The 23,601-nt window shown below is 44.7% G+C and overlaps 1 protein-coding gene and 1 pseudogene across 2 annotated transcripts in view; one reads left to right on the plus strand and one right to left on the minus strand.

Annotated features, from left to right (window-relative positions):
* The window catches only part of LOC148037895 (serine/threonine-protein kinase 12-like), a 169,594-nt gene that overhangs the window by 113,518 nt on the left and 32,475 nt on the right, over nucleotides 1-23,601 (plus strand). For both annotated transcript variants that reach the window (XM_087676874.1, XM_087676873.1), the window contains exon 7: nucleotides 18,771-18,833. In XM_087676874.1, coding sequence (XP_087533000.1) covers nucleotides 18,771-18,833 — 63 coding nt within the window. The remainder of the gene's footprint in view (nucleotides 1-18,770; nucleotides 18,834-23,601) is intronic.
* LOC148037896 (uncharacterized) lies at nucleotides 7,279-8,581 on the minus strand (annotated as a pseudogene).

The raw sequence follows: 23,601 nt of genomic DNA on the forward strand, positions 1-23,601 counted from the left end.
TCCCCTTTGTTTCAGCCCACGAACTCAACTCATGCTCCACAATAGAGGCATATTATCTTCACTAGCATGTGGCCAATCATAATAGTGCGATAGTTTCTAGTGACCAATGGATCTCCACTCTAAACATTCGGCACTATTGTGTGGTCACACCAACTTGCTGGAAACTCCTCACATACAACTCTATTGAAGATATTTAACAAGATAGGGGCCAATGCATAACATGCATGTGCAAAATGTTTTGCCACAAGGCCATCTTGATCATGTGCTCTCCCATTCTTTAACCTCCAAATGGCATATCTCACCATTTTTTCCGTAAAGAATCCATACTGTGTTGGCCTAGAGTTTAATGGATAGGGAATCCACTCTTGTGATGGAACATCATACAATGCACTATCATGTTCATGCCATACCATAGGTGATTTCAATTGAATAGGGGGTTGTCTAACATGAAATTTCCTCCATGCCTTCTTATTATCCTTACTCAAAAAGAGTTGATATATCTCAAGACTCTAGTTTTGACTCTAGTTTGGCTAGATAATCCCTCTTCTTTTTCTGCACAAGACGATGGAAGACATTCCGGGCATGCTTGTGCATGCATTTCCCCAGTACAATATCCCTCTGTAGGTGGGTCCTAGTCTGTCTACACTCATCAAACCAAGCACTTTGAGGGACAAAAATTTGCATGGTGCAGTTGAGCCCACACCTTACATGGGAATGCCTCTGTAGTTGTTGTATGTAAAACCTTCGCTAGAGATTTAGTGACACTCTCCAATGGTTCATGCTAGTCTAGTTGGCTTAAGCAATCTCGTACTGCATCACTATAGATATGCAAATTTTGCTCTAGAAACTCATAGTGCGGAAATGTGTATACCTGTGTGCATGTTTCCTGTATTTGACCACATGCTAGGGTGAATTTCAGGATGGCATGGTTGGTCAATAAACCGATCGCCTTGTCAGATATCTCAAAATGGTTAATTTCTAGAGTTAACGCTAGAGAGCCCATTACATAGTCCACAATGTTGGTTCCCTTTTTGCTGTTCCAATAAGTGAAAGCATCCGCTTCCGGCCATCTCGATAAGCCATTGAATATAGCTAATCCATGAGCACTTTCCAATGCTAGCAAGTGGGATCCATATGTTGTCATCTCCTTATCTCGTCCAATACCAACTCCTTAAACATCTCATGTTCAGTATCATAAAAGGCTGACTGCTCCCTTCCTATTCGAGTATTAATGTCTCCCATTAGTAGTATGTCCCCAATGCTTTCGTACCTCATAATGTCCTCATGTAGTGCTTCAAATGGTGATCCCTCCCCAAGGGCAAATGTTGAATAGGCAGGTGGGAAGTAACGTGCTACAACATATAGATCCCTCGGGAGCCATATCCTTAGCCTTACCCACATATATCTAGCTTGCACATCTCGTGATACCACATGAATCATGTCTTGGAGGCTCTCATGATAAAGAATAGCCACCCAACATGACCCTCTAGTTCCCCTTGGTCTATGAGGTTGAGGCCTGTAAACGCTCTCCCATTTGTATCCCACATTTGGTAATTTAGAACTTATACATTGATGTGTCTTTGTATACATAGCTATGTCTATCCCAAGGAAAGTAGTAACAGATGAGATGGAGGCAGATATATTACGAACTTAAGGAAAGAAACATATAGATTTGTGGGTGGATGGAAATATTTACCCCAAGGATCCTTCAACAGGTAAACCTCGTAAATTTTTTAATATTCATGACTATGTGAGATATGTGCCGGAAGGTTATAATGGAATGTTTGGCTATTTTAAAAGGTTATAATCTACATCTTACACATACATGGCTCAAATATGAAATGAGAAAAACATTATTTATTGCACAGATAAGCATTTCTGAGCTTACAAATAAGATTGACATTCTGGAAAATGTTAATAAGTCATTACAAGACAAGCTAGCACACTTAAACAAAACTACAATAGGATTCAGAGAGAAAGAGACCATTTAAAAATGTAACTAGCTTGTGTGAGAGAGTAAAGAGAAAAGAAATATATCTCTAACATGTCACTCATTACTATTCGAGAGAGTGAGGAGAGAATCAATCTTTTAAAAGAGACCGCGAATAAGAATGATATTTTTTGTCTATAGTAAAACTTTTCATCTTTAGTTGGAGTTTTGTACTGCCCCTCTGATGCAGTGCCTCCTTTGGTCAGCCCAATTGGTTGTGTGTCAAAGTTCGGTCTCATGTCCACTGGTTTCTCTTTCAGTAGTCTTTGCTATCTAGAAATCTAAGACATCCACTCCATGCTAAGCAAGCAGGTCCCTTGCCTGTTTGACTGATGAGCAACCCCCTGCTGGGAACAGACTCACGGTTGATCAGTCAGTACATTGCTCATGACAGGTATCCGTGTCGGTACATCCCGGTTAGTCAAGCCGTCACTAAACTATCACTGTAGCATAACATGCCAATGTGTCTGCAACATAAAATGTGACTGTAGCATAAACTGTCACTGTGACATAAGCAATCACTGCAGCATGTAGAGTTATCATGGCAGTATTCTTGCCTTTCACACTGCAGACATTCCCGTCAGTCACTGCAGGTACATCCCATATTCGAGCAGAGCTTACTGTTGCAGAGCATTAAGAGAGCATTACAGAATTACTGTCACAGAGCCTTACAGCATTACAGCTTACTGTCTCACGCAGTACTGTTGCAGAGCATTCGTTTAGACCAGCAAGCTCATTCGTCCAGAGCTCATTCGTTCAGACCACACACAGAGAGAGAGAGAGAGAGAGAGAGAGCCTGCTGCTGTTATATCGGGATTAATTGGATCTGCCCCAGAGCCATCGTCTTCTGTCTGTCATTAAACGGGTAAACCCTAATCGTCCTGCAGCTCTGCATCTTCCGCGTCTCCACAGGCTTGCACCTTGGATCAGCAGCGTCGCTGTCTGAGGAGGGTCGCGTGCAGTCTTCTTGGGCCCCCCTTTTCTGCTGCGCAGTGGGTGATGCCTACCCGCCCTGTCAAAACTCCTGTAAATCGCGACCTGTTCCTGCGTTCCCTGTACATACACTCTTCTGCTTGAGCTACAGATTTGGCATCCCTTCTTCCTGCGGTGTCTGCGTGAACGACTGAGGGAGCGAGAACACCTTTCACACTTACTATTCCTGCGTAGAGTGTTTCCACACAGGGCCTGCAGAAGTCAGTCCCAGCCCAGATCTGGTGGGACACAGCGTGTAAGTGTTCAGTGACACGTCTTGTGATCACCATCTACTTCTATAATGGCGAATCTGCAGCTATCAAATGGCATTGATATGGCCTTCCTTGATCAGCATATAGGGCAAGGGAATGACCAAGACCTGGAGGGTCCGGATGGTGATTTCTCGGCTGAAGAATCTGGGCCGTTGATGGATAGGGATGAAATGGGAAAACGTTGTAGGATGTCGGTTGAAGAACCGGCCTTAAGCCCCCCAAATTTGTCTCAGCCAGAGGTTAATGCTTCTTCATCACAGATTGATGGGTCTCTTCAGTTCATGCTGGATACCGCTAATCATCTTATGTGGGACTATGTCCATGCTAATGAGGGCAAAGCTAACGCTTTTCCGGATGGGGATCAAGTGGTTGCGATCATGGGAACTGATCTGGTATTAAAGCAGATTGCTGCTTTCCATGACAAGGCTGCCATCTTTTACTTTATAGGAAGGTTTCCCTTGATCACTAGAATTTGTGCTTGGCTGCAGTCCATGTTAGGCAATGTTGAATAGTGCCATGATGATGCTTCAGGGCATATGCAGGCCCCTCTTGTTGAAGAGATATATGATGGACCTAGGGGGTTCTTTGAGGTTCTTTTTAGTTCCTCGAAAGTGCGGGCTTTCATTATGCAACGCGTTCCTTTGTTTTTGGATGGGCAGCTGGTTCATATGGTCCCTTGGAGGCCTATGGCCGAGTTTTAGGAGATGCTGAGGCAGGCATGCCCAATTTGGGCAGAGGTAGTTGATTTTCCTTTGCATCTTTGGAGAGTTCTCCCTTTGGTACTGAGAACCCTTGGTGAGGTTTTGGTGGAACCTCAGTTGGCTTTCCCCAATAGGAATAGGGCATGTATGTTGTGGGATACAAGAAAACCTTGCGAAGTTCTAGGCTCACAAACGTTGGTGTATGAGTTGAAATGCGGTACTTTTGTAGGACACTGTTTCAAATGTGGCAAGTTGGGCCATTTCATTTCAGAATGCGACAAAAATACGGAGGTAGTACAGGGTGCTATGGATCAAGATATGACAACAAATGATTCAGCAACCAGTAGCTGATCTAGAGCACCTTCCCCAACATGGTTGTGAGGAAGGCAAGAAGGATGCTCCTCACGTGGGTGGGGAGCGTCTTTCGATTGCGGTTGGGCGGAATTTGTCTCCTAGGGAGGATTCTTGGGTCACTATGGTTTGTCATAATGCTAGGCAAGATTCTCGCTCTCGACTCTTGCCCATCCTCCACTGCCCCCAATCACTCAGACCTTTCAACGTAGAGGTAAGGGGTTTTATATGAAACCTCAAACTTTGCGTGCTCCGGCAGTCGAAGATAAAAGGACTTCTGATTCAGCTTTGCAATTCGATGCTCATCAAAGGCTTGTGCCTCCTCGGGATGTTTTCTGCTCCCAGCAACTGCAGTTTCCTTTCCGAGCTTCGATTGTAGATTTGCAGAGGGCTGATCTTGTAGATGTTATCTGTAGTGAAATGGAGAGATTCCAGGCTGCCAAGGCTATTGATGTAAAAGGGAAAGGGAAAGCAATGGCTCACTAGTTTTCTTGTTTGTGATTTCATCATGAAAATTGCTTTGTGAAATGTGAAAGGTATTTCTTAATAGGACATGTGGTCTTGGATGTATCCATCACAAGCCGGATATACTTATTGTTCTTTTCAGCATCCAAATACTTGGGCCAGACTGGATAGGATCTACATTTGCCAAAGTGACTCTTTTCTTCCTATAGTCATTGATATGTGGGTGGAAAGACAACTTTTGTCAGATCATTACGCTTTGGTCTTGGAAATGAGCCACAGACCTGTTCATGCATTCAAGGCTCTCCTTGCCCATTTGTCTTTTCGGTTTAATCAATCTTTTTTGCAGCATAATCAGTTTTTGGAAGGTGTTCAATAACAAATAGCTTCTTTTAGTTTGAAGGTTCTATCTACAAGGATGGAAGCATGGGCGGTTTTTAGGGATAATGCACAAGCGTCATCCGGACAATATGGAATTCAGCATGCTGCCTTGTTTCGAGCTGAATTGCAACATACTCAATCTTTATTAGTTCATTCCTTGTCTTTGTGTCAAACTGGGGATTCCAATCATGACTTGCTCACTTGCATTGAATGGTTGAAAGGTAGGGTCTAATCTCTTCAAGAAGAGGAATATGCAAAATACAAACTGTTGGCCAGAGCCAAAGCTTTACATGATAACAATAGTCAAACTCATCAAATTTTTGCTCGTCTACATCAGAAATATACCCGGGAAAATATTGTGCATTTAAATGATGGGCAAGGTGATATGGTGACTGATCCTGTCTCCATTATTCGGATGACTGTTGACTTCTATAGGGCCTTGTTGGGTCCGCAAGAGATTCATTCAGATGCCATTCTCTTTGCTCGGACATATATTTGTGACCTGGTTAGTAATCAGGTCAAACCAGAATGGATGAATTTAATGGAGGCTGATATTTTTGAGGATGAGGTGGAAGAAGTGCTGTCTCACTTGCCTCGAAGGAAAAGTCTAGGCTGGGATGGCTCAAAGGAAAAGTCGGCCTCCCTAATGAGCTGTTTTCAGTCCATGTGCAACTGCTCAAGGACCCATTAACTCGCTTGTGTCAGCGGGTGTGGAACTCTAGTATGATGCCTTCAGATTGGAAGATTGCTACCATCAGGTTGTTGCCCAAGGTTCCCCCTCCGACCTCATTGAAACAGATTGCCAAAATGGGATCGTTATAAAATCTTCTTCAAAATTATTGCCAACAGATTGTAAAAAGTATTTCCACACCTCATTCATCCACATCTGTAGAGACAAGCTCAAGGTCAACTACCAAGACCCACGGACCACTCATTGTTCAAGCGTTTCAAGCAAGCACTAATGGCCACCTCTCACATATCCGACGCGCTATCCCTCTCTACGAGTGTAGTGAGCTTACCTTGATGCCCGATAGAGTTGCTTCCTCTCTCAAGCACTCCAGTCGCTCAAGGATTCGTGATGCAAGCTCAAGGATCCTGAAGCCTCTTCCTTGAAGCTCCTTCTTTCAGAGCCACGCTCAAGATAAGAGAAGAGAAGAGAAGAAGAAGTGAGGAGATGGAGGAGGGCTTCACCTCCAAGATCCCTCACCCTCACACACTCACTTCCTCCCTCACTCGCACTCCCTTCCTCAAGCACTCACAATCAAGCAAGAGAAGAGAAGAAAAGGCCACTTTGCCACACACCAAAGAATGCACTCTCATTCACTTTTTCAACTTTATATACAAAACCCTAAATCCCTTTTGGGCGGTCATCTCCTTATCCCCTTTTTCTTACATGGCCGGCCATGGCCTAGGCCCTTTTTCCCATTGTCTTCCTTTCTTTCTAGCTTAGTTCTACTACCCGTTCATTGTTACGAATTGCATAGGAGGGAGCGTGGCGCTCTTTTATAGAGGTTTTGGCTGTGCCTTTATATTTAAAGGCGCGCCTTCTTACTTTTGGCTTCTTGCGGCTTCCATGGTTGTGTCTTGTACTCTTGGTGGGCCCGCTCTCTTGTAGGGCACCTTTTCCTTTTTTCTGCCTTGCGCTTTTTCTCTTGATGTCTCGTTTTCCGCTTCCTTCGCTTTGCAATAAACACTAACCCCTTCCTAGTTGAGTGCTAGTCCCATGGTATTGTTGTGGGTGGTGAGTCAGATAGTGTTGCGGGGGTAGCCAATTGGGTTTTTAAGTTTGTATACAAGCCCATGGTTGTCATGTCTAATGACTTCCGATTAGTACAGTCCGATGCTACTACGGTACTAATCTGACGACTGATAAATCTTAGACCTACGTCCAATGTTACGTGGGATGAAATAAAAAATACATATAATATTAAGCCTATGCTTAAGGTTTTGACTTACAAGATAAACCATAAACTTAGAGATTCAAGTCAAAAGTGCAAAGGAGAGTTGAAACAAGACTCAAGAGTGTACTATGTAGCATGAATAATGAAACCAAGAACTTTATTATGAGCCAGATGTGCAATCTCATACAAAAAGTGTACAAAAATGGATTGAGATAAAAGCCATATCCGAATCAAGATACATGATTACTTTAGGTGCTCATATCACTCTTGGCATCGAAGGTGGAAGCATCCTCGTCACCGCTTGAGGAGCCATCATCCTCCTCAACAAAATCACCCTCACTAATGACATTGCCCTTGTCATCATACTGGGGCTCTCTTAGCTCTAGGTGAGAGGTGGTGATAAGTATGTCCTCCTGGGCCGAACTAGGAGTACTTCTCGAATCACTCCCACGCCTCGTGTAGCATCTAAGGGCCCCACAAGCATTACGGGCAGGCGATGTGGATGCCGAAGTGGAAGTTCCATTGCTATTGGTGCGAGGGCAAACAATAACACGAGCACGCTGTGTATGAGTGTGAGAGACCTGCTAGTCTATCTCCTCCAGCTCCAAGTAAAGCTCCCTAAAGATTTGCTCCTCCTCCAAGTCTCTCTCGCGAGTCACACTTTTAAGTGTACTAGCAGAGAGCTTGAGTAAATCCGCATTTATCTATACATTTAAAGAATGAATAACTTAGATTAAACAAATGATTTTAAAAAAAATGTATTTCATAATCTATGAATAAAGTTATGAACTAAAAAGTATAAAAATTAAATATATGATACTTGTATTGCCATAGACATCTCATATATATTGCGTAGCATGTGTAAATTGGAGCGACAATAAATTAGTTGCTCCAATTGTCATGTGCTAAGCTTGTTACGAATTTTGGTGTGCATGAGGAAATAGGCGGACCAATTCCTCTCACATGTACCCAATGAGCAATCCTAAATCGTGTGAAGAAAAAGTAAGTTTAACTAGAATTAAATGAAAAAAGGGAATAGATTTTCAAACATGTGCAAGAATGTGTAAGGCCACTCTTTGGAGGTGAGACAATTGATAGCCTAATGACTCCTACAAAAAAAGAGGCTTCTCCAACGATTCTCGCTTCCAACAAATGGTAGATGCGAAAGCGGTGCCCCTTTGATCGCTATAATTAATGAGCTCTTGGAGGAAGGCACCATGGTACTCTTCCGCCAAAGCCTTTGGAAGAAAGGCATTACGATCGGCAAGGACATTGGTATCCATAAAGAGAGGGTTTTTTGAAGGCAGGATGCAAAAGTGCCGCAAACCCATGACTTGGTTGCTTCAACCACTCCCATCTTTTCTTTGTCAAAAAGAGAATATAATCTCTTTTAGGGGTGGTATCCAAGATATCACTACAGTAGATGTAAGATGATAGAGATTTAGAGGGAGATTTAGAGGTGAAATTTGAAAAGAAAGTGTGAGACATATGCAATATAGATTCTAAAACTAAAAAGAAGCATGAATCATTAAAAAACAAAAAAACCATGAAGAAGAGATCTTCCCATCCAAGATGGTCGATGATTATATCTCCTCCATCGCATCCGCCATAAGATGATAGAGGAGGCTAATAGTAGCCCTCTCCATGTCCATCATGTGAAGCACCTTGTAGATGAGAGTGACGGCAATGATAATGCCCCTCACATCCATCCAAAATTCCTCCTTTAACCAAAGCCTTTGAACGGCCTTTGCTTTCACTTTGCTTGATGTGGACTGCCCTTCAAGCCATTTCTTAAACTCATGTGACAACCATTTTTTGTAGCTTGTTGGGAATGTCATAGAGAGACTTGAGGAGAAGCCACATGGTCGCAAACCGAGTCTTTGAGGGCTTCTTCAACTCCAAGTCCGAGTATGAGCGATATATTGCAAGAGAGAGCCTAGAGGGTCACGAGTGGAGGGTGAGATGATTGAACAAAGGAGTGGAAAGAGTAGAGAGCTTGAGGGAGTAGAGAGAGGCTATAGCTTGATGGAGGAGGAGGTTGGAAGGGTTGAGAGGTTAAGGGAGGACTCGAGGAGAGAGCTTGAGAGAGTAGGAAGGATGCAAAGCTTGAGAGGAGTAGGAGGGGCGGAGAACTTGAAAGGATGAATGAGATTGTGGGGGAGGGGAGATTTTATAGAAAGGGAGAGTGCTTTGGGGTTTAGGGTTGGCCCTTGGAGGGGGGGAGAAGAGAGAGGAAGAGGAAAGGAGGAAGAGTTTTTAAACTTGTTAATTTAAAACTTTAATCTTTAATCTTTTCTCTTGAGTCTTTGTGAGAAAGAAAGAAAAGATAGAGAGAAAGAAAAGAAAGAAAGAAAAGAATAGAGAGAAAGAAAAAAAGAATAGAGAAGATTCAAGAAAGAAAAGAAGAAAAAGAAAGGTGAGAAAGAAAAGAAGAAAAGAAACGTAAGAAAGAAAGATAAGAAAGAAAGAAGAAAAGAAAGGTAAAAAAGAAAAGAAAAATGGTAAAAAAAGTGACCATTTACAACTTTATTGGTTGCAAGGCCCAGCCATACGGGAGTCAAGGCTCGTGTGCGGCGTAATGGTTTTGGGGGGGGGGTGTGGCGCAGTCGACAGACAAGTCATAGGGAACTGGACGGGTGACAACGGGGCGCAGTCGGACGGGTCCGGACGGGACGGGATGCAGTGGAAGGGACACAACAGGTCGGGATGCAGTGGAAGGGACACAACGGGTCGGACGGGTTGACCTGTCTGACGGACGTGGACAACCTTGTACAAGCCTAGTTGGAAGGTGTGGTGGAGGGATTTATGGAACTTGAAGGCCCTTGCGTTGGATATGATCCCTGGTGTTGGAGGGATTTATGGACCTGTTGGAGGGATTTATGAAATTGAAAGGCCCTTGCGTTGGATATAATTCGTGGTGTTGGCGGGATTTATGGAACTAAAAGGCCCTTGCGTTGGATATGATCCCTTGTGTTGGAGGGATTTATGGAACTGGAAGGCCCTTGAGTTTGGAATGAGCCCTGGTCTTGGAGGGATTTATGGACTTGAAATTGAAGATAAAGTTGGACGAATCCCTGCGTAGAGAGAGGTTGATGAGCGGATCCATCTTTAAAATTGAATATGGTGTTGGAGAGAGACTGATGGGTGGATCCTGGTTTGGAGAGAGACTGATGGGTGGATCCATCTTTAAAATTGAATATGGTGCTAGATGGATCCGTCTCTTGGCCCTCCGTAGTTGTCTTTTCTTGCGCTGTGCCAAATGAGCTTCTTCATTCACTTTTTGATTGGGGCTACCTCAGTGTGCCCTTGCTTTGTTTCGCCTGCATGGTGACATTGTCGCATAGGATGGAGAGTGCATTGCATGGATGATGGGGTCTCTAGAGTTGGTGGTTGGGGCCTCTGTTTGTACCTGAAAAGAAAAGAAGGTGCACTACCTGGGGGTGTGCTTCATTGTCGTGTGGTGTATTGTGCTCATGCTAGTGGAACTGGGAGCAAGCCTGGGCGTTGTCCCTCACTTGAGAGCTTAGTTTGTGCATAAGGGAGGTGTGGTGCGTGTAGCTTAGGGTGACAGGTCCAATCATAGGCGAGTGTTACCTCCCTAGGTGTGTCCTGCCCTTGATGTGCCCTAAGCGTAAAGTGGGGAATCAAAACGAGGCTAGGAGGTTAGGGACGGAACCGGCCGACCAAAGCCACTAGACGCACCTAACTTGAGGACCCCTAGGTGCAGTGACTGTGATCGATGTGCAACTTGCGGTGGCTACGTGTGATATCTTTTTCTCTCTTAAAAAAAAAAGTTACATAGTCGTGACAGAAGTTTAATCTTCGTCATTGGAGTGAGGTGGAGAAGGGGGCTTAATAGATTTGTTAAGAAATTGTTGGCTTTGGAGATATCCCTTGAGGTTTAGGCGGACCTGGAGGGTGGTGATGGAGAGGAATGGATGATTGTAGCAGGTGAAGCGGCTATCATTCATGTCCTTTAGAAGGGTTAAGAAAAATGAAGGTAATAGAGTAGCTCGCATTATTAGTCGGGCTATCGCGCAACTATCTATAGCATTAGGATCAAAATGGAGTACTGGAAGGTTGCGCTCATACGGGGTGGAGTCTTGTCTAAGGAGTCTAAGGTAATTACAAGTAGTAATGAAAGCGGGGTCAGGGCATGAAGAGAATTCGTTAGTGAATTGGATTAGAGTATCATACAAGTTCTTTGATGCGAAGGTGAGAGCCTCTTCATATGTAGTACAATGAGGATTATAGATTATAGGTAAGTCCTAGCGGCCCTGGACATTGGAGTCAAAATCCACTCCCACCCTTCGAGGGTAAGGCATAAGGTTGGGTCATTACGCTCGAAGGGTTGAGTGTTGCAAAAGGCCATCCAATTGTTTAGGTTGGAGTCACAGACTCTTCTGCATTTAGGTTGACATTTGTAGCCGGCTACAGACCTTGGCACTTAAAAAATCTTATCCTGCCAAAACTCGGCATCTTCAGTAGCCCATAAGGTGGAACTCTTCTCTCTCTCCTCCAGTCATTTCTGTCTAAACCTGCTTCCGATGTTAATTATCTCCTCCACCACCTTGACGGGTAAGACTCTACGCAAGGGGGTGGGAAATTGGAAGTTAAAATCGAAGGGGCTCCTGGACATTTCCCGCCTTTCCCAGATTACAAGATCGGCGTGGAAGCTCACAGGGGCATCATCCTCGCATGGTGGGATAGGTGCCTGGGGTGCTCTCACTCCCTTGGCATTCCATTTTCTCATTGTGTCCTCCACCATTTGTTTTCTTCTTTTCCTCAGTGTCGCCTTTCTTTCTGTGGAGGTGTTTGCATGTTGTTGCTCTTCAATCTGCGCGGAAGGAGGCGGTGGGACAAGCTCTTTTTTGTGTGATCTCACTTCAAAGTTCACATCCACCTCCCTCTCTTGGCTTGGCTCCTGCTGCTCTTCTTCGAGGAACCCGAGTGTGTCTGCTTCTTGCGAGGTTAGGCCTGCCAATAGGAGATAATGGTGTTGCTCTTCCACGCTTGGGCGAACTCTATGGCGGCATCTGCAGTCTTGTCTTCAGTGCCCTACGAGCCATTCCCAGTTTCTTTTTCATTGCCTCTATGGACTCTCCCTTCTTTGTCTGGGTAACATCCAATAGGATATCTAGGAAGGAGCATTGTTGGGTGTGGAACCTCACTTGGGCGGCTTCCGCTCTACTTTCAGTAAGTATCTTTCTTTTTTACTTGAGTGAGATGGCATGCCAAGGCTTTGTGACTATTTTTTCGTTGTAATTGGTCCATTTTTCTGCCGTTTTGTTTATATCTTTGAGGCTTTCCCCTTGCCTCTGGGCTAGCATTGTTAGCCTTTATTCTTGATCTTCCATTTCTGCCCTTAGCTTTTGCTGCTCTTCCTGTGCTGAGGCAGCCTCTTGGGTTAGTTTCTCCACTTCTCTTTCGTACCTGCGAGCTCTCTTGTCCCTCAGATCCTCCAACTCTTTCGTGGCTTTAGTGATTTTCTCCATTTTAGCTTATAGATATTCGTAGCGTGCCACAATCTCTCCATTGTGCTGTTGTAGTTGTCGTATGGCTTCAGTTTCTTCATTGACTTGCTCTTGCCATTCCGCTTCTATCGCTTTCTTAGCTTGTAGCTGCTCCTTCAGCACCCGAACTTCCCTTTAGGTCATGGCTATTTGGCATGTTTTCTCCAACTGGGATGCAGCTATGACCTCTTTTTCGGCTTCTAGCTCTACCGCCAGGATTGTCTTCTCCTCCTTGGCTTTCTCTAATTGAGAGAGGAGGTCCTTGACATACTCGTCGTAGTCTTCAGGCGGCCTCTCTGTTGCGGGGACGGAGGTCATGGAGCCTACCACCTTCTGTCTCTTTGGGTCTTGCCTCAACTTGGCGTTTGTTGCAGCCGGCCTTTTGGTTCCTACTAGGGGGATTCTGGCGGTCTAACTCCTCTTGGCAACCCGAGGGGCTCTTAATTAGGGCCTCGTAGAGGCCTTGCCACACATGAGTAGGCTGTGGAGGAAGGAAGATCTAGGGGAGCGTGATCTCGGCCGTCGTGAAGATCCATCTCAAGGACGGCCTCGAGTCACCACCGAGCCTCGATCTGTACTCCTGGAGACCCTCTTGCAGTAGGACCTTCGAGGTCTGCCCTACTAGTGTAAGGCCGCGGACTACTAGCTTGCCCAAAAGGGCCAGGGTCTGGAACTCTGGGTCATTGATTCCAAGTCCTCCCTCAGACCGATGCCGGATGATGGTCACCCACGTCACCTTGGCCTGAGAATCCCTGGAACCGTCTGAGCCAGCCCAGAGAAAATTTTGTACTAGGCAACAAAGTTGAACTACACTAGATGAGGAAAAGCACCAACACAAGGCGATGTACCAAGACGTCACTAGGAAGACCTGGTTGACCACCAAGGCTCAGCCCGCTAAGGAAAGGCGAGCCGTACTCCACTAGGTCAACTTCCGCCTAATAGAGTCTAGGATTGGAATAAACTACTGGGCAGGAGTGATGTCGAGTCCCACTTGGAAGCCTAGGTATCGGACGGTCTATCCTCTGCACACCCATCTGAATCCGAAGTGGATGTCCCACTCCGTGCTAGAGTCCGGGTCCATAAGAAAACCAACCGACTTTCGCCACTTGATTTTCACTTTCACTGCAATGCAAAACATCTCCAGAGCTAGTCTCACTCTCTCGAGTATCAACTCATTGTCCTCTATATAAAGTGCGGTATCATCTGCATACTCTGAATCTAACAGCTTTGTCTCCTCTGTCACTGAAAGTCGAAGGCCACGTAGCTCGCTCACTTGTGACCTGAGGAAGTAAGACATCACCTATGTAAAGAGTAGGAACAAATACGAGGCCAGAGGACAGCCCTATCGGATCGATCTCTCCAGCCGGATTTCCTCCCCCCTCCTGCTACCTATGAGAACCCTGTAAAGACCCTGTAAATCCATACCTAGGGGAAGCCCAACCTCACCATGGTGCCCTCCAAGAAGTCCTAGTCAACCCTGTCATAGGCTTTCTCGAAATCCAGGAGAAGTACAGCCAATCCCTGACCACTGTGTTGGGCCCACTTAGTCGCCTCAAAGAAGGTGAAGACATTGTCTTGGATGCTCCTATCTTGGACAAAACTTGTCTCTGTGTCATGAATGATGTCTAGAAGCACAGGGCGGAGTCACCTATCAATCATCTTGGCTAGTGCCTTATAGGCCATTGACAGCAGGGTAATCGGTTTTCACTAGGATAGCTTGAGTCGGTCACCCTCTTTGGGGAGGAGACTGATAAGACTTGTCGATAGACTCCCTGGCATCTCAACTGAGCTTAAAATCTCCTAAAAGGCCAACAATAGGGGGTCCTTCACCACTTTCCAGTAGGTAGTGAAGAAGGCCTTAGAGATAATGTCCTCTCCCGGGCATTTCTGCCTATCTTGTGCATGGAAAGCCTCCTCTAATTCCTTCTCTGTGAAGGAGTCTAGGAGGGAGCGTCCCATCTCCTCTGTGACGAGGGACGGAATGTGGTCCTAAACCTACTGTCTACAACGCTGTCCTCTGCTTGAGACTATCTCCTATTGGAAAAGGTGTCTGTAGTAGTCAGTGGCAATCTCCATCACCCCATATGGGCTAGAGCGAATCCTCCCATACTAATCTCGGAGGCTACATATGAGGTGCGGGGCTGATGCACTTGGAAAAACTCCCTACATATCGTGTCCCCCTTCCGCGCCCAAAAGGCTGCTGAGTTGCGGAAGGAAAACTCTGAGCGGCTGTCCTCGAGGCTAGCGAGGGCTACTCATGCATGCGCCTCCTATGCGTGTAGAATGGGATCCCTTGGTGCCTCTTGGAGTAGTCTCTGCGTGGCTGCAAGGACTCGCCCGAGTGCTCTCTCCTCCTCCGAGCTTTGTTGCTTGGCCTGTAGGGCTGCTTCCTGGCAGATTCTCCTTGACTCAGCTAGGACCTCTGCAACCTCCTCTGCGATCCCGGTCCCTCCTGTCCCACTCCCTAGTCCAGAGCTGCTCAATTTGCCTCTTCATCTCCTCCCTCCTGTAGACTGAGTCAAGAATCGGACAGGATCGTGTGTCCCCATGGCTTAAGCTAGGGGATCAAGTGTCGGGAGAACCGAGCAGTGATCAGACAAAGTGGTGCCAGCCAACTGCCCTACCTGGCCTCTGCGAGAGCATCCCCACTCTTCCACATAAAACGTGTACAGCCACTCCAGGAAAACTCTGCCCAGCCGCTTGTATCCCCAGTCCCTCCTGTGAAAAGCTGGGTCTCTCCAAGCATTGCGTGCTCCTACTGAGAAGAGGAAGACCTCCGATGCCTCCTGCTCCTCCCTAGCCATACCCTGTTAGTTTCTGCCTCTACCCTGTTGGTCCTTTAAGACCTCTAGTTTGTTGAAGTCTCCTCCAACAATCCAAGAGTCCACCGCTAGGAGTCCTGTTGTGATTTCCACCCAAAACTTGTTGCGTGCCCTAACCCGAGTAGGGGCATAGACATTGAGGACTCCAAGGCACGAGTCCCCAATATCCAATCTGATCCATAGAATCCTCCTTGCCACAATCGTCCTGTGGTCACGTACACAGGCGGTGAGGTTGGGGCCAATAGAGGTGCATACGCCTCCAGTCCTGCCATGAGCAATAACTTCTTGGAACCACTTGCCCCATTGTAGTGGAGGCTATTCACATTCCAGGATGCAAGATGTAAACTGATAGGGAAACCTGTAAGACTGACCGAACAGGCATTCGTTCGGTGTGGAAGGTGTTGATGAGAAAGAAGAGCTATGGGGCACGCGGATACGGTTTGCTGTAGGCTTGGACGGTGAACTCCATTCCCCCATGGTGGCCCTCAAGCAACCATGGGGGTGATAGATGCTCTAGGTGGTACCACCTTGGCATCTATCAGCCACAGTGAGAGGCATGACTTTGTATACTGGTAGAAACGGGCCGCCTGTACAAGGGGCCACTGGATCACATCCACCGGAGCTCTCCATAGTGAAGGGGCTCAAAAGATGATGCTCAGATGTGGGACCTCGGCACCATCCCACCAATTAATGTCCATCATGCAACATGGCCACTACTGGGAAAAGAGTGCTAGTCCTCCTGCTTCCATCCACTGGGAGATGTGGTCTACCACCTGACCCTTCACCTCCTCCTCTATCTGTGTCATCGTCCAGTCTCTTGTGTGAGAGGTCTGAAAGAAGAAAGTGTAGTTTGGTCCATCTAGTGGTGCTAGTAAATGGACCTTGCCACTCCTTGACTTGCGTCCCACGAAGATCCCCACCTCCAAAGGTAGTTGGAACTCTCCACGCTCGGCAACTCTCAGGTAGGACCATAGACCACTACGAAAGAATTGCTATGGTAGCAGTTGCGCTTGTCTCGGAAAAGTGTGTGTGACGAGCGACATGGACAAATGAGCTAGTGACTGTGTGTTTGGGGGGGGGGGGGGGGAAGTTGTTTGTGAGTGGAGGATGTCGGCGTATGGGGCTCCTCGCCTCCTATGGGAAGGGCAGGCTCACTTGTACTGGGTGGGGATTGGGGGGGTGATCGGCGGGGGAGATGGTGAGGGGGAGGAAGATTGAGGGATGGTGGGGTGGTCGGAGGTCCGAGGCAGGTGTTTGGGGGGGGGCGAGAGGGGGGCTGTGGGATCTCGGGTGAGGTAGCCTATGGCACCTCCATGGGTGGTGGATATGGAGGCCCATGGTCTTGCCGGGTGGGACGAGTAGGGGGGGACTGCGGGGGGTCGACACTCCCGCTCGTGCTCCCTGCCACCATGGCTGTGTTTGCGGGACTGACTACGCCCCCCCTTGCTGTCTCCCTTTCTGTCGTCTCTGGACTTGTGTAAACCGTTAATGTCCACTCGCGGGCTTGTCGACAGGGCCACCTTGGCTCTGAAGCACGTGCAATCCGTTGCCTGAATCTTGATGCCCAAAGTCATGGCAACGCAGGCACTGCCTTGGCTGCCTAGTCACAATAACTTGCTGCTTGAAGGAGTGTCCGCCTATCTCAATCTCTAGAATCTTTGGTATATTCTTTGTATCTTTGATTGCCACCCGTACCTCTAGGACTCCTACAACTGTCACTGCATCCGCGAAGGAGGCGGGAAGAACTGTGCCGAAGAACAAATACAGGGGGTTTAGGAGATGCATTTCCAAACATTCCCATTTATGCATTGGGAACCATGCTAGTATGGTTATATGTTGGATTATGCATATTGCCAGCCATACCCGGACTACACCATGCATTCCATGCATTTGTTGTTGCATACCATAACACACACACGCACGTGCGTGCACACACACACACACACAAAGAAAGAGGGAGAGGGAGAGGAGGAGGGGGAGCAGGGGGAGAAGGGGGCATAAGGACCCTCTCCCCTAACCTACATAAGTAGACACAAGAGACTCAAAGGCACTAAAGGAACAACTGTTGTAGTTGTTGAAGCCTCAAGCCTCAAGCCAAAATAGACATGAGAGATTCAAAGGCACTAAGGTTACATACACAACTCAATTATGTGAAAGCAAAGCAATAAAAATACACATCCTCGTGACAATGCTTCTCGAACCATGTGCTCATGCTCATGCTTTCCAAGAATGACAATCTTACAATTGCTTAATGCATAATTGGTGAGGACCTATCAGTATCTTGGATGTTTGAGTACATCTATAAGACAAGGTTTCCCCTTGAGTGCTTTATTGTATACATGTCAAAGCTTATAGCAGTTGAAATTAAGCATCATACGTCTAGAGGATGTGGTCAATGATGTTAGATAGGCATTCTTCTTTTCAAGTGCCCATCAAACATATAGACTTCACGTGCATCATAGATCCATTTGGAGGAAAATAAGGCCTTTGTTACATGTCATTCATCACATTTTTCCTCTCAATGTAATTGATAGACTCAAGGATCTGAAAACTCAGAACACTCCAGAATGTTTTATTTCTCTACAAGCAATGTCATCCATCAAGGTTTACAGCCTGTAGGCATATATCCACCTTGGATAGTTAAGCATGGTACTCTCTATGGCACTCCGACAAAACACTGAAACATTGGAAATCTAGTGGTAGAAAAATTTGGAAAATTAGATTCCCTTTGAAACAAGAAATATTCCTTTGGAGGTATAGGATTACCAGTGGGACAGAATACGGGAAAGTCCTGTGTCTCTTGACCCTAATAATTGAGAGGTTCACATGTTATAGAGACAATCCCACATCTCCTTTGGTATTGCCCAGCTGCTAGAGTATCTTAAATAGACTTTCTCAGCAATTTCATGCTAGATTTCCTGCACAATTTGGTTATTTGGTAGATTTCAATCCTGATTCCTGACTAACATAATGCTCCAAGTTTTTCCATTGGGTCAAATTCTGGGCTTTGTTGATGGTTGGGACACAAAGGAACCATGCATTCTTGGGAGCTTAGTCACATCAGTCCTAAACCTACCTCTGGCTCACTGCAGCAATCCTTATATGAGAGCTGGTATGTTGGTGATATGGACACTTCTCATGTGGATTTGTTTTAAATCTTTTAAGCAGAATTTGTCATGAAATCTATTGCTCTTGTGCATGAAGGAGGTAATGAATAATGGTTTCAAAAGGAAAAGTTTGTGTAAACGTTATGTATTGAGAAGAATATGCTGTGATGAGTTTTCTCGAATCTTGTTTCAAGTACAGTGATTATCAATTTATCAAGCACTTGACATGATTGTTCTACTTTTCTAAGTTGATGTCTGTGTTTGATTTGTTTTGACTGTATGTTTGTTGCATCTTCAGGGGTTTAAACTACATGCATGAGCACAAACCGGAAGCTATTATTCATCGGGATCTAAAGCCAAAGTATGTATTGTCCCTTTGTTTTTTGTTTTCTTCTTGGTCTGTTGATGTCAAATTGGTTAGGTGTGCATTCTTTTCATGGTTTGCACATGAGTATGACACTCTTTTTTGTGGAAAAATATTGTATCAACTATCAACAATGGGTGAACACTCTTGAGTGTAGCCACAAAAGGTCAAAACGCCTCACATAAAAACTCTCACCCACACATGCACACTCGTTTTTTCCTACATCCATGCTGTTACTTTCTATGAATTTTCAAAGATGGCTACATTTAATGCAAACATGCTGATGTCAAAAACATTGGGAAAAAGAGAGTACTGATCCTGACCAATATTTTGGAGCCTATAGCAGTCATAAAGGCATTATGTTAGGGATCTAATATAGAACAGTCAACAACATCATTAGCATCATAAATCCAAAAAAGTCTGATGAATTGATGAGAGGGGAAGCATGTCCTTAAATAACTGGATATTCTATCTAGAAGAGCATGGGAACAAGGGCAAAACCAACAGTTATGGGAAACAATTATGTTGGGGTAATGCAGCATCTACAAATAGAACTCAGAATCTTTTCTTGGGAAAGAGAGCACTAGACGGCAAAACACCAACCTAGCATTCCCATAAAGAAAGCTATGATTTTGGACAGATTGTTTGCTTATTTGAGAGCAAGATTCCCTTTTGCTGCATTTGATAAACACTTTTGGTTGTTTGGGATTTATACCTACAGCTTTTAGAGATTTTCCCTCCTTTTGTCTTGGGTCATATTTTGAGCACTTAGGACAATCTAGAAGATAAGAAATCATGTAACCTTTGGTGACTTGTGAGGGGTCCATTTACTTTCCAAAAAGATCTCTTGTAATCATTATATGGTTGCTTTAAAATTCATGATATTTATCCTGATCAATACTCTCTTTTTGCACAGTGTGTCTGATAGGATCTATGCTTTTCCTAGACATTCTCTTTGAACGTGGTGTGTTTTCCGAATGTTTCTGTTAAACCCTTCTTGATTCTCACATTTTGGAAGCATCACATTTTTTACATGAATGGAAACACCCCACTTGTGGACATTGCATTGGGCCTACAAAAACAATTTATGTGATATTTATAGGGATACATTTTAAATTTTTTTTGGAGGGCACAACTAAATACATTCTAAACGCACATGTGACCAAGGGCTAATGCCATTTAATACATGGGACCCTAGTGGTTTTAGGTGTGTGCAGAAGGGCTAGAGCCAAGTAAGTGTGTGCATAGGGACTAAGCCAAGTAACTGGGTGATGTGACAAGGCTTCAAACATTTTATGCATGTGCACACAGCCTAAAGCCAAGTGAGTGGATGATATTGCAGGCATGCACCACATTCACTAAGGATTAATGTAATGAATCTCAAAATAAATAGTGCCAAGTCTGGGGGGTGAATTGTGTAACTTGTGCACCCTTTTCTCTCTCTTCTCTACTTTGTGCAACTACTGAAACCCTGATTTCTAGATAACGCCAAGTAATTGTCTCACTTATCGCTGGTATAGAGTTTAAACTGAATGGGGATCTTTGAAAATGAACTATTTTATGTGGCGCTTGAACACTTCAAATGGGCAAGAGAACAAAAAGAATTTTTGAAAAGCTTAAGGTAGCTATGGTTGCCATTGCAATTTTGGATATAGTGGACTCCAATAAACCCTTTGTGGCTGAAACTGATGCAAGTACTTTCGTGATAGGTGCCATTTTGTTACAAGAGGATTGACCAATAGCTTTTGAGAGCAAGAAACTTTACCATGCACAACAAACTTATTTTTTCTACGAGGGAGTCATACGTTATAGTACATGCTTTGAAAAAAGACGTGGCACCATTTGTACAGTGCCAAAGTGATGAGTGTATTTGATCCATAGTTGCATTCGTACTATGTACGGACTAGTTCGTTCAATACGGTTCATACCGTACCATACTATACGGTACGTATCCATACCAATTCGTACAAAAAAAAGGCTATTTTTGGCATATGAAGACTAGACTACACATTATCTTCCAACTCCCAAGCCTTATGTTTATTATCATAATTTCAAGCCTCTCTCACTCACTCACTCACACACACACTCTCTCTCTCTCTCTCTCTCTCTCTCTCTCTCTCTCAACTTCCAAGATGAATATGCAATTCCAAGAGCATCCCTCCCCCCCTCCTCTTTTTTTTCATGAAGATAATTGAATTAAGTAACAATATTTACATCAGACCATCAGGTTGGCTAGGAAAAAAGAACAGACACAAGTCACCAAGACTCACACAAATGTCACACAGAAAGGACAGCTGGAGTGGAGCAAACAATATCCAGCCAGGGAGCAGCAATGTTTGAAAGAACCAAATCAGTTGAAACCATGGAGGAGATCTACCATAACACGAGACCACGAACACGGGCCACATGACCATGGATGCCCGAGGCAAAATAAAAAATAAAGGCATTCCGAGTATACCAAATATGCCACAGAGCTGTCCATCTAAGGAAATGGAAGAGGCAAGAATAATCTGATTGCAAAGTAGACATAGAAGTCATTCTTCCCATAATCCATGAACGGGCTGAGATCCACTGCTAAGTTGCCAAGAACCACACACAGGAAACAAAGCTCCAAATCTGTCAAACAACAGAGCAAGAGACAAAGAGATATGAAGCAATGTCTCATCACATGTAGTGCAAAATATGCAGTGACCACGGGAGATCTTACGAGCACGCAACACATCCCTTGTTGGAAGGCCTCCAATAAGCAACCTCCACATGAACACTTTCCCTTGATAAGGAACTTTAGGCTTCCAAAGTTGGAGGAATCTTTCATGCCACTTCTTTTTGCTATCCTGAATATGCCATAATTTGTTAGCCTTTCGAGTGATCCATCTCTTGACCTCAACCATCTAATGATAGATTTGATTAGTTGACCTTTTCTCAAAATCATGAGGAAGCACAAACATCCAATCTTGCCAGGGAGACGATGGTTGAAAAGGAGACAAAGGAGAAAAGCTCTGAAGCTTGTCTTGTATGGACGACCAAATGTCATGACATCCACAAGGCACCTGAAAGTGCTAACAAATACACCGGAAAGAATAAAGATGGGGCTACCCAAGAATGACACCATCATGGACTGTTTGCAACCCCAAACGAGCCATGCGATTAAACTTGTCTCACACCAAATCTTTATTAGGCCAATCCAATAGCCTAGAGGTAGCTAGCACCTCTCCTTGCAATGAATTTTCCTCCTGACGAATATCAAGAGGGCGCCAAAGTGCAAAACGTAACATCTCTTGTTAGGATGCAATCAAATGAGAAAGGAGAAAAGATTGAGAGACCTTTATAGGCCTTGTAGAGTTGAGCATATGTCACCAAGAAACCTGAATAACTGTGCTACCATAAGAAATGCCAGTCTTTTCTATGAAAATTTTTGCAATGTCTAACTAGGGATGACTCTAAACACACAGTGCCTGCAAAAGTGCGAATCTCAAAGCAAACATATGCAAATTAACATCCAATAAAGCTGCTCCCCCCATCCTTTAGGAGTAGTCACATGCTGCCACGAAATCCACACTTGGTCCAAACGGTTCCCTTTTTTTTTCCATAACATAAAGCGAATAGGCTAAACCAATTCCAAAGAGACTTCTTAGTCCAAGGAAGTAGCAGTAGAAAAAACGAGATCATACTGATCATGATGCATTGAGCAACTTTAAGTCTCACATGAAGAGACCAGCCTTGCAATTTCCAGTACATGAACCTATCATGTATGCGAGATGACGTCCAATCAAGCAAGGCACGAGAGGGTACATCGACACCAATAGGATAACCCAAGGGTCATGTAATTTCTCCTTTAGAAAACACAACTCCTTGCCAACCCAAAACTTGCAAACCACTCTCCGTATAAGAAAGCAGTGCAGACTTTTGAGTATTAATATGGAGTCCCGATTTTAAAGCAAAGAGATTCCACATAGCCATTGCCTGATTAACATTAGCATGATCAACCTTTAGAAACATAAAGGAATCATCTGCCAAAGATTGACCCAAGAGTTGGGCTTCAGTGGGAAGAGACACCAACAATCTCGCCTTTATCAATCAACTTATCCAACAATGAAAGCATCGGGTGAGTGACCAAAGCAAATAGCAAAGGACTGAGAGGATAGCCTTGCGGAAGAGACTGAGACAAAGCAATTTCATTTGTGATCCCTCCATTAAGTGCTATATGAGACATTGCACCCTGACTAATGGTATCAACAAGACAAGTCATGCGAGAGCCAAATCCCATGGTGGACATCAACTGCCACAAGAAGGACCAGTTGACATGATCAAAATGTCTTTTCAAGATCAAGTTGAAGCATAACGATTTGCTAGCTTGAGGCTTTGGCATAATCTATCCCTAGTTGAACATTCAAAATGTTGTGCAATATATTCTGTCCCTTAATGAAACCATATTCTTGTGGATGAACCAAGTGTGGAAATACTTTCTGCAATCTATTGTCAATAATTTTGGAGATGATTTTATACAAGAAACCCATAATAGAAATTGGTCTCCATTGAAGGGGAGATTGCGCAATGGCGTGCGAGATCAAGGCGTTAGCTGAAGAGCTGAGCTGAGCTGAGAGTTAGAGTAAGTGAATGCAGTGATAGGTGTAACGTTGTAATGGTACACAAAGAATAAAAGAATGTATTTATATGTTAGGGTACATTAAGGGTGTGTTCACACCCATAAGTCTATTTGCACGGAGACGAAGGAACTTTACACCCAACAACCTCCCACTTAAAG

This window comes from Lygodium microphyllum, chromosome 4 (assembly GCF_053477565.2).
Source record: "Lygodium microphyllum isolate KBCC chromosome 4, Lygodium_microphyllum_v1.1.10, whole genome shotgun sequence".
In the NCBI taxonomy this organism is placed as follows: domain Eukaryota; kingdom Viridiplantae; phylum Streptophyta; class Polypodiopsida; order Schizaeales; family Lygodiaceae; genus Lygodium; species Lygodium microphyllum.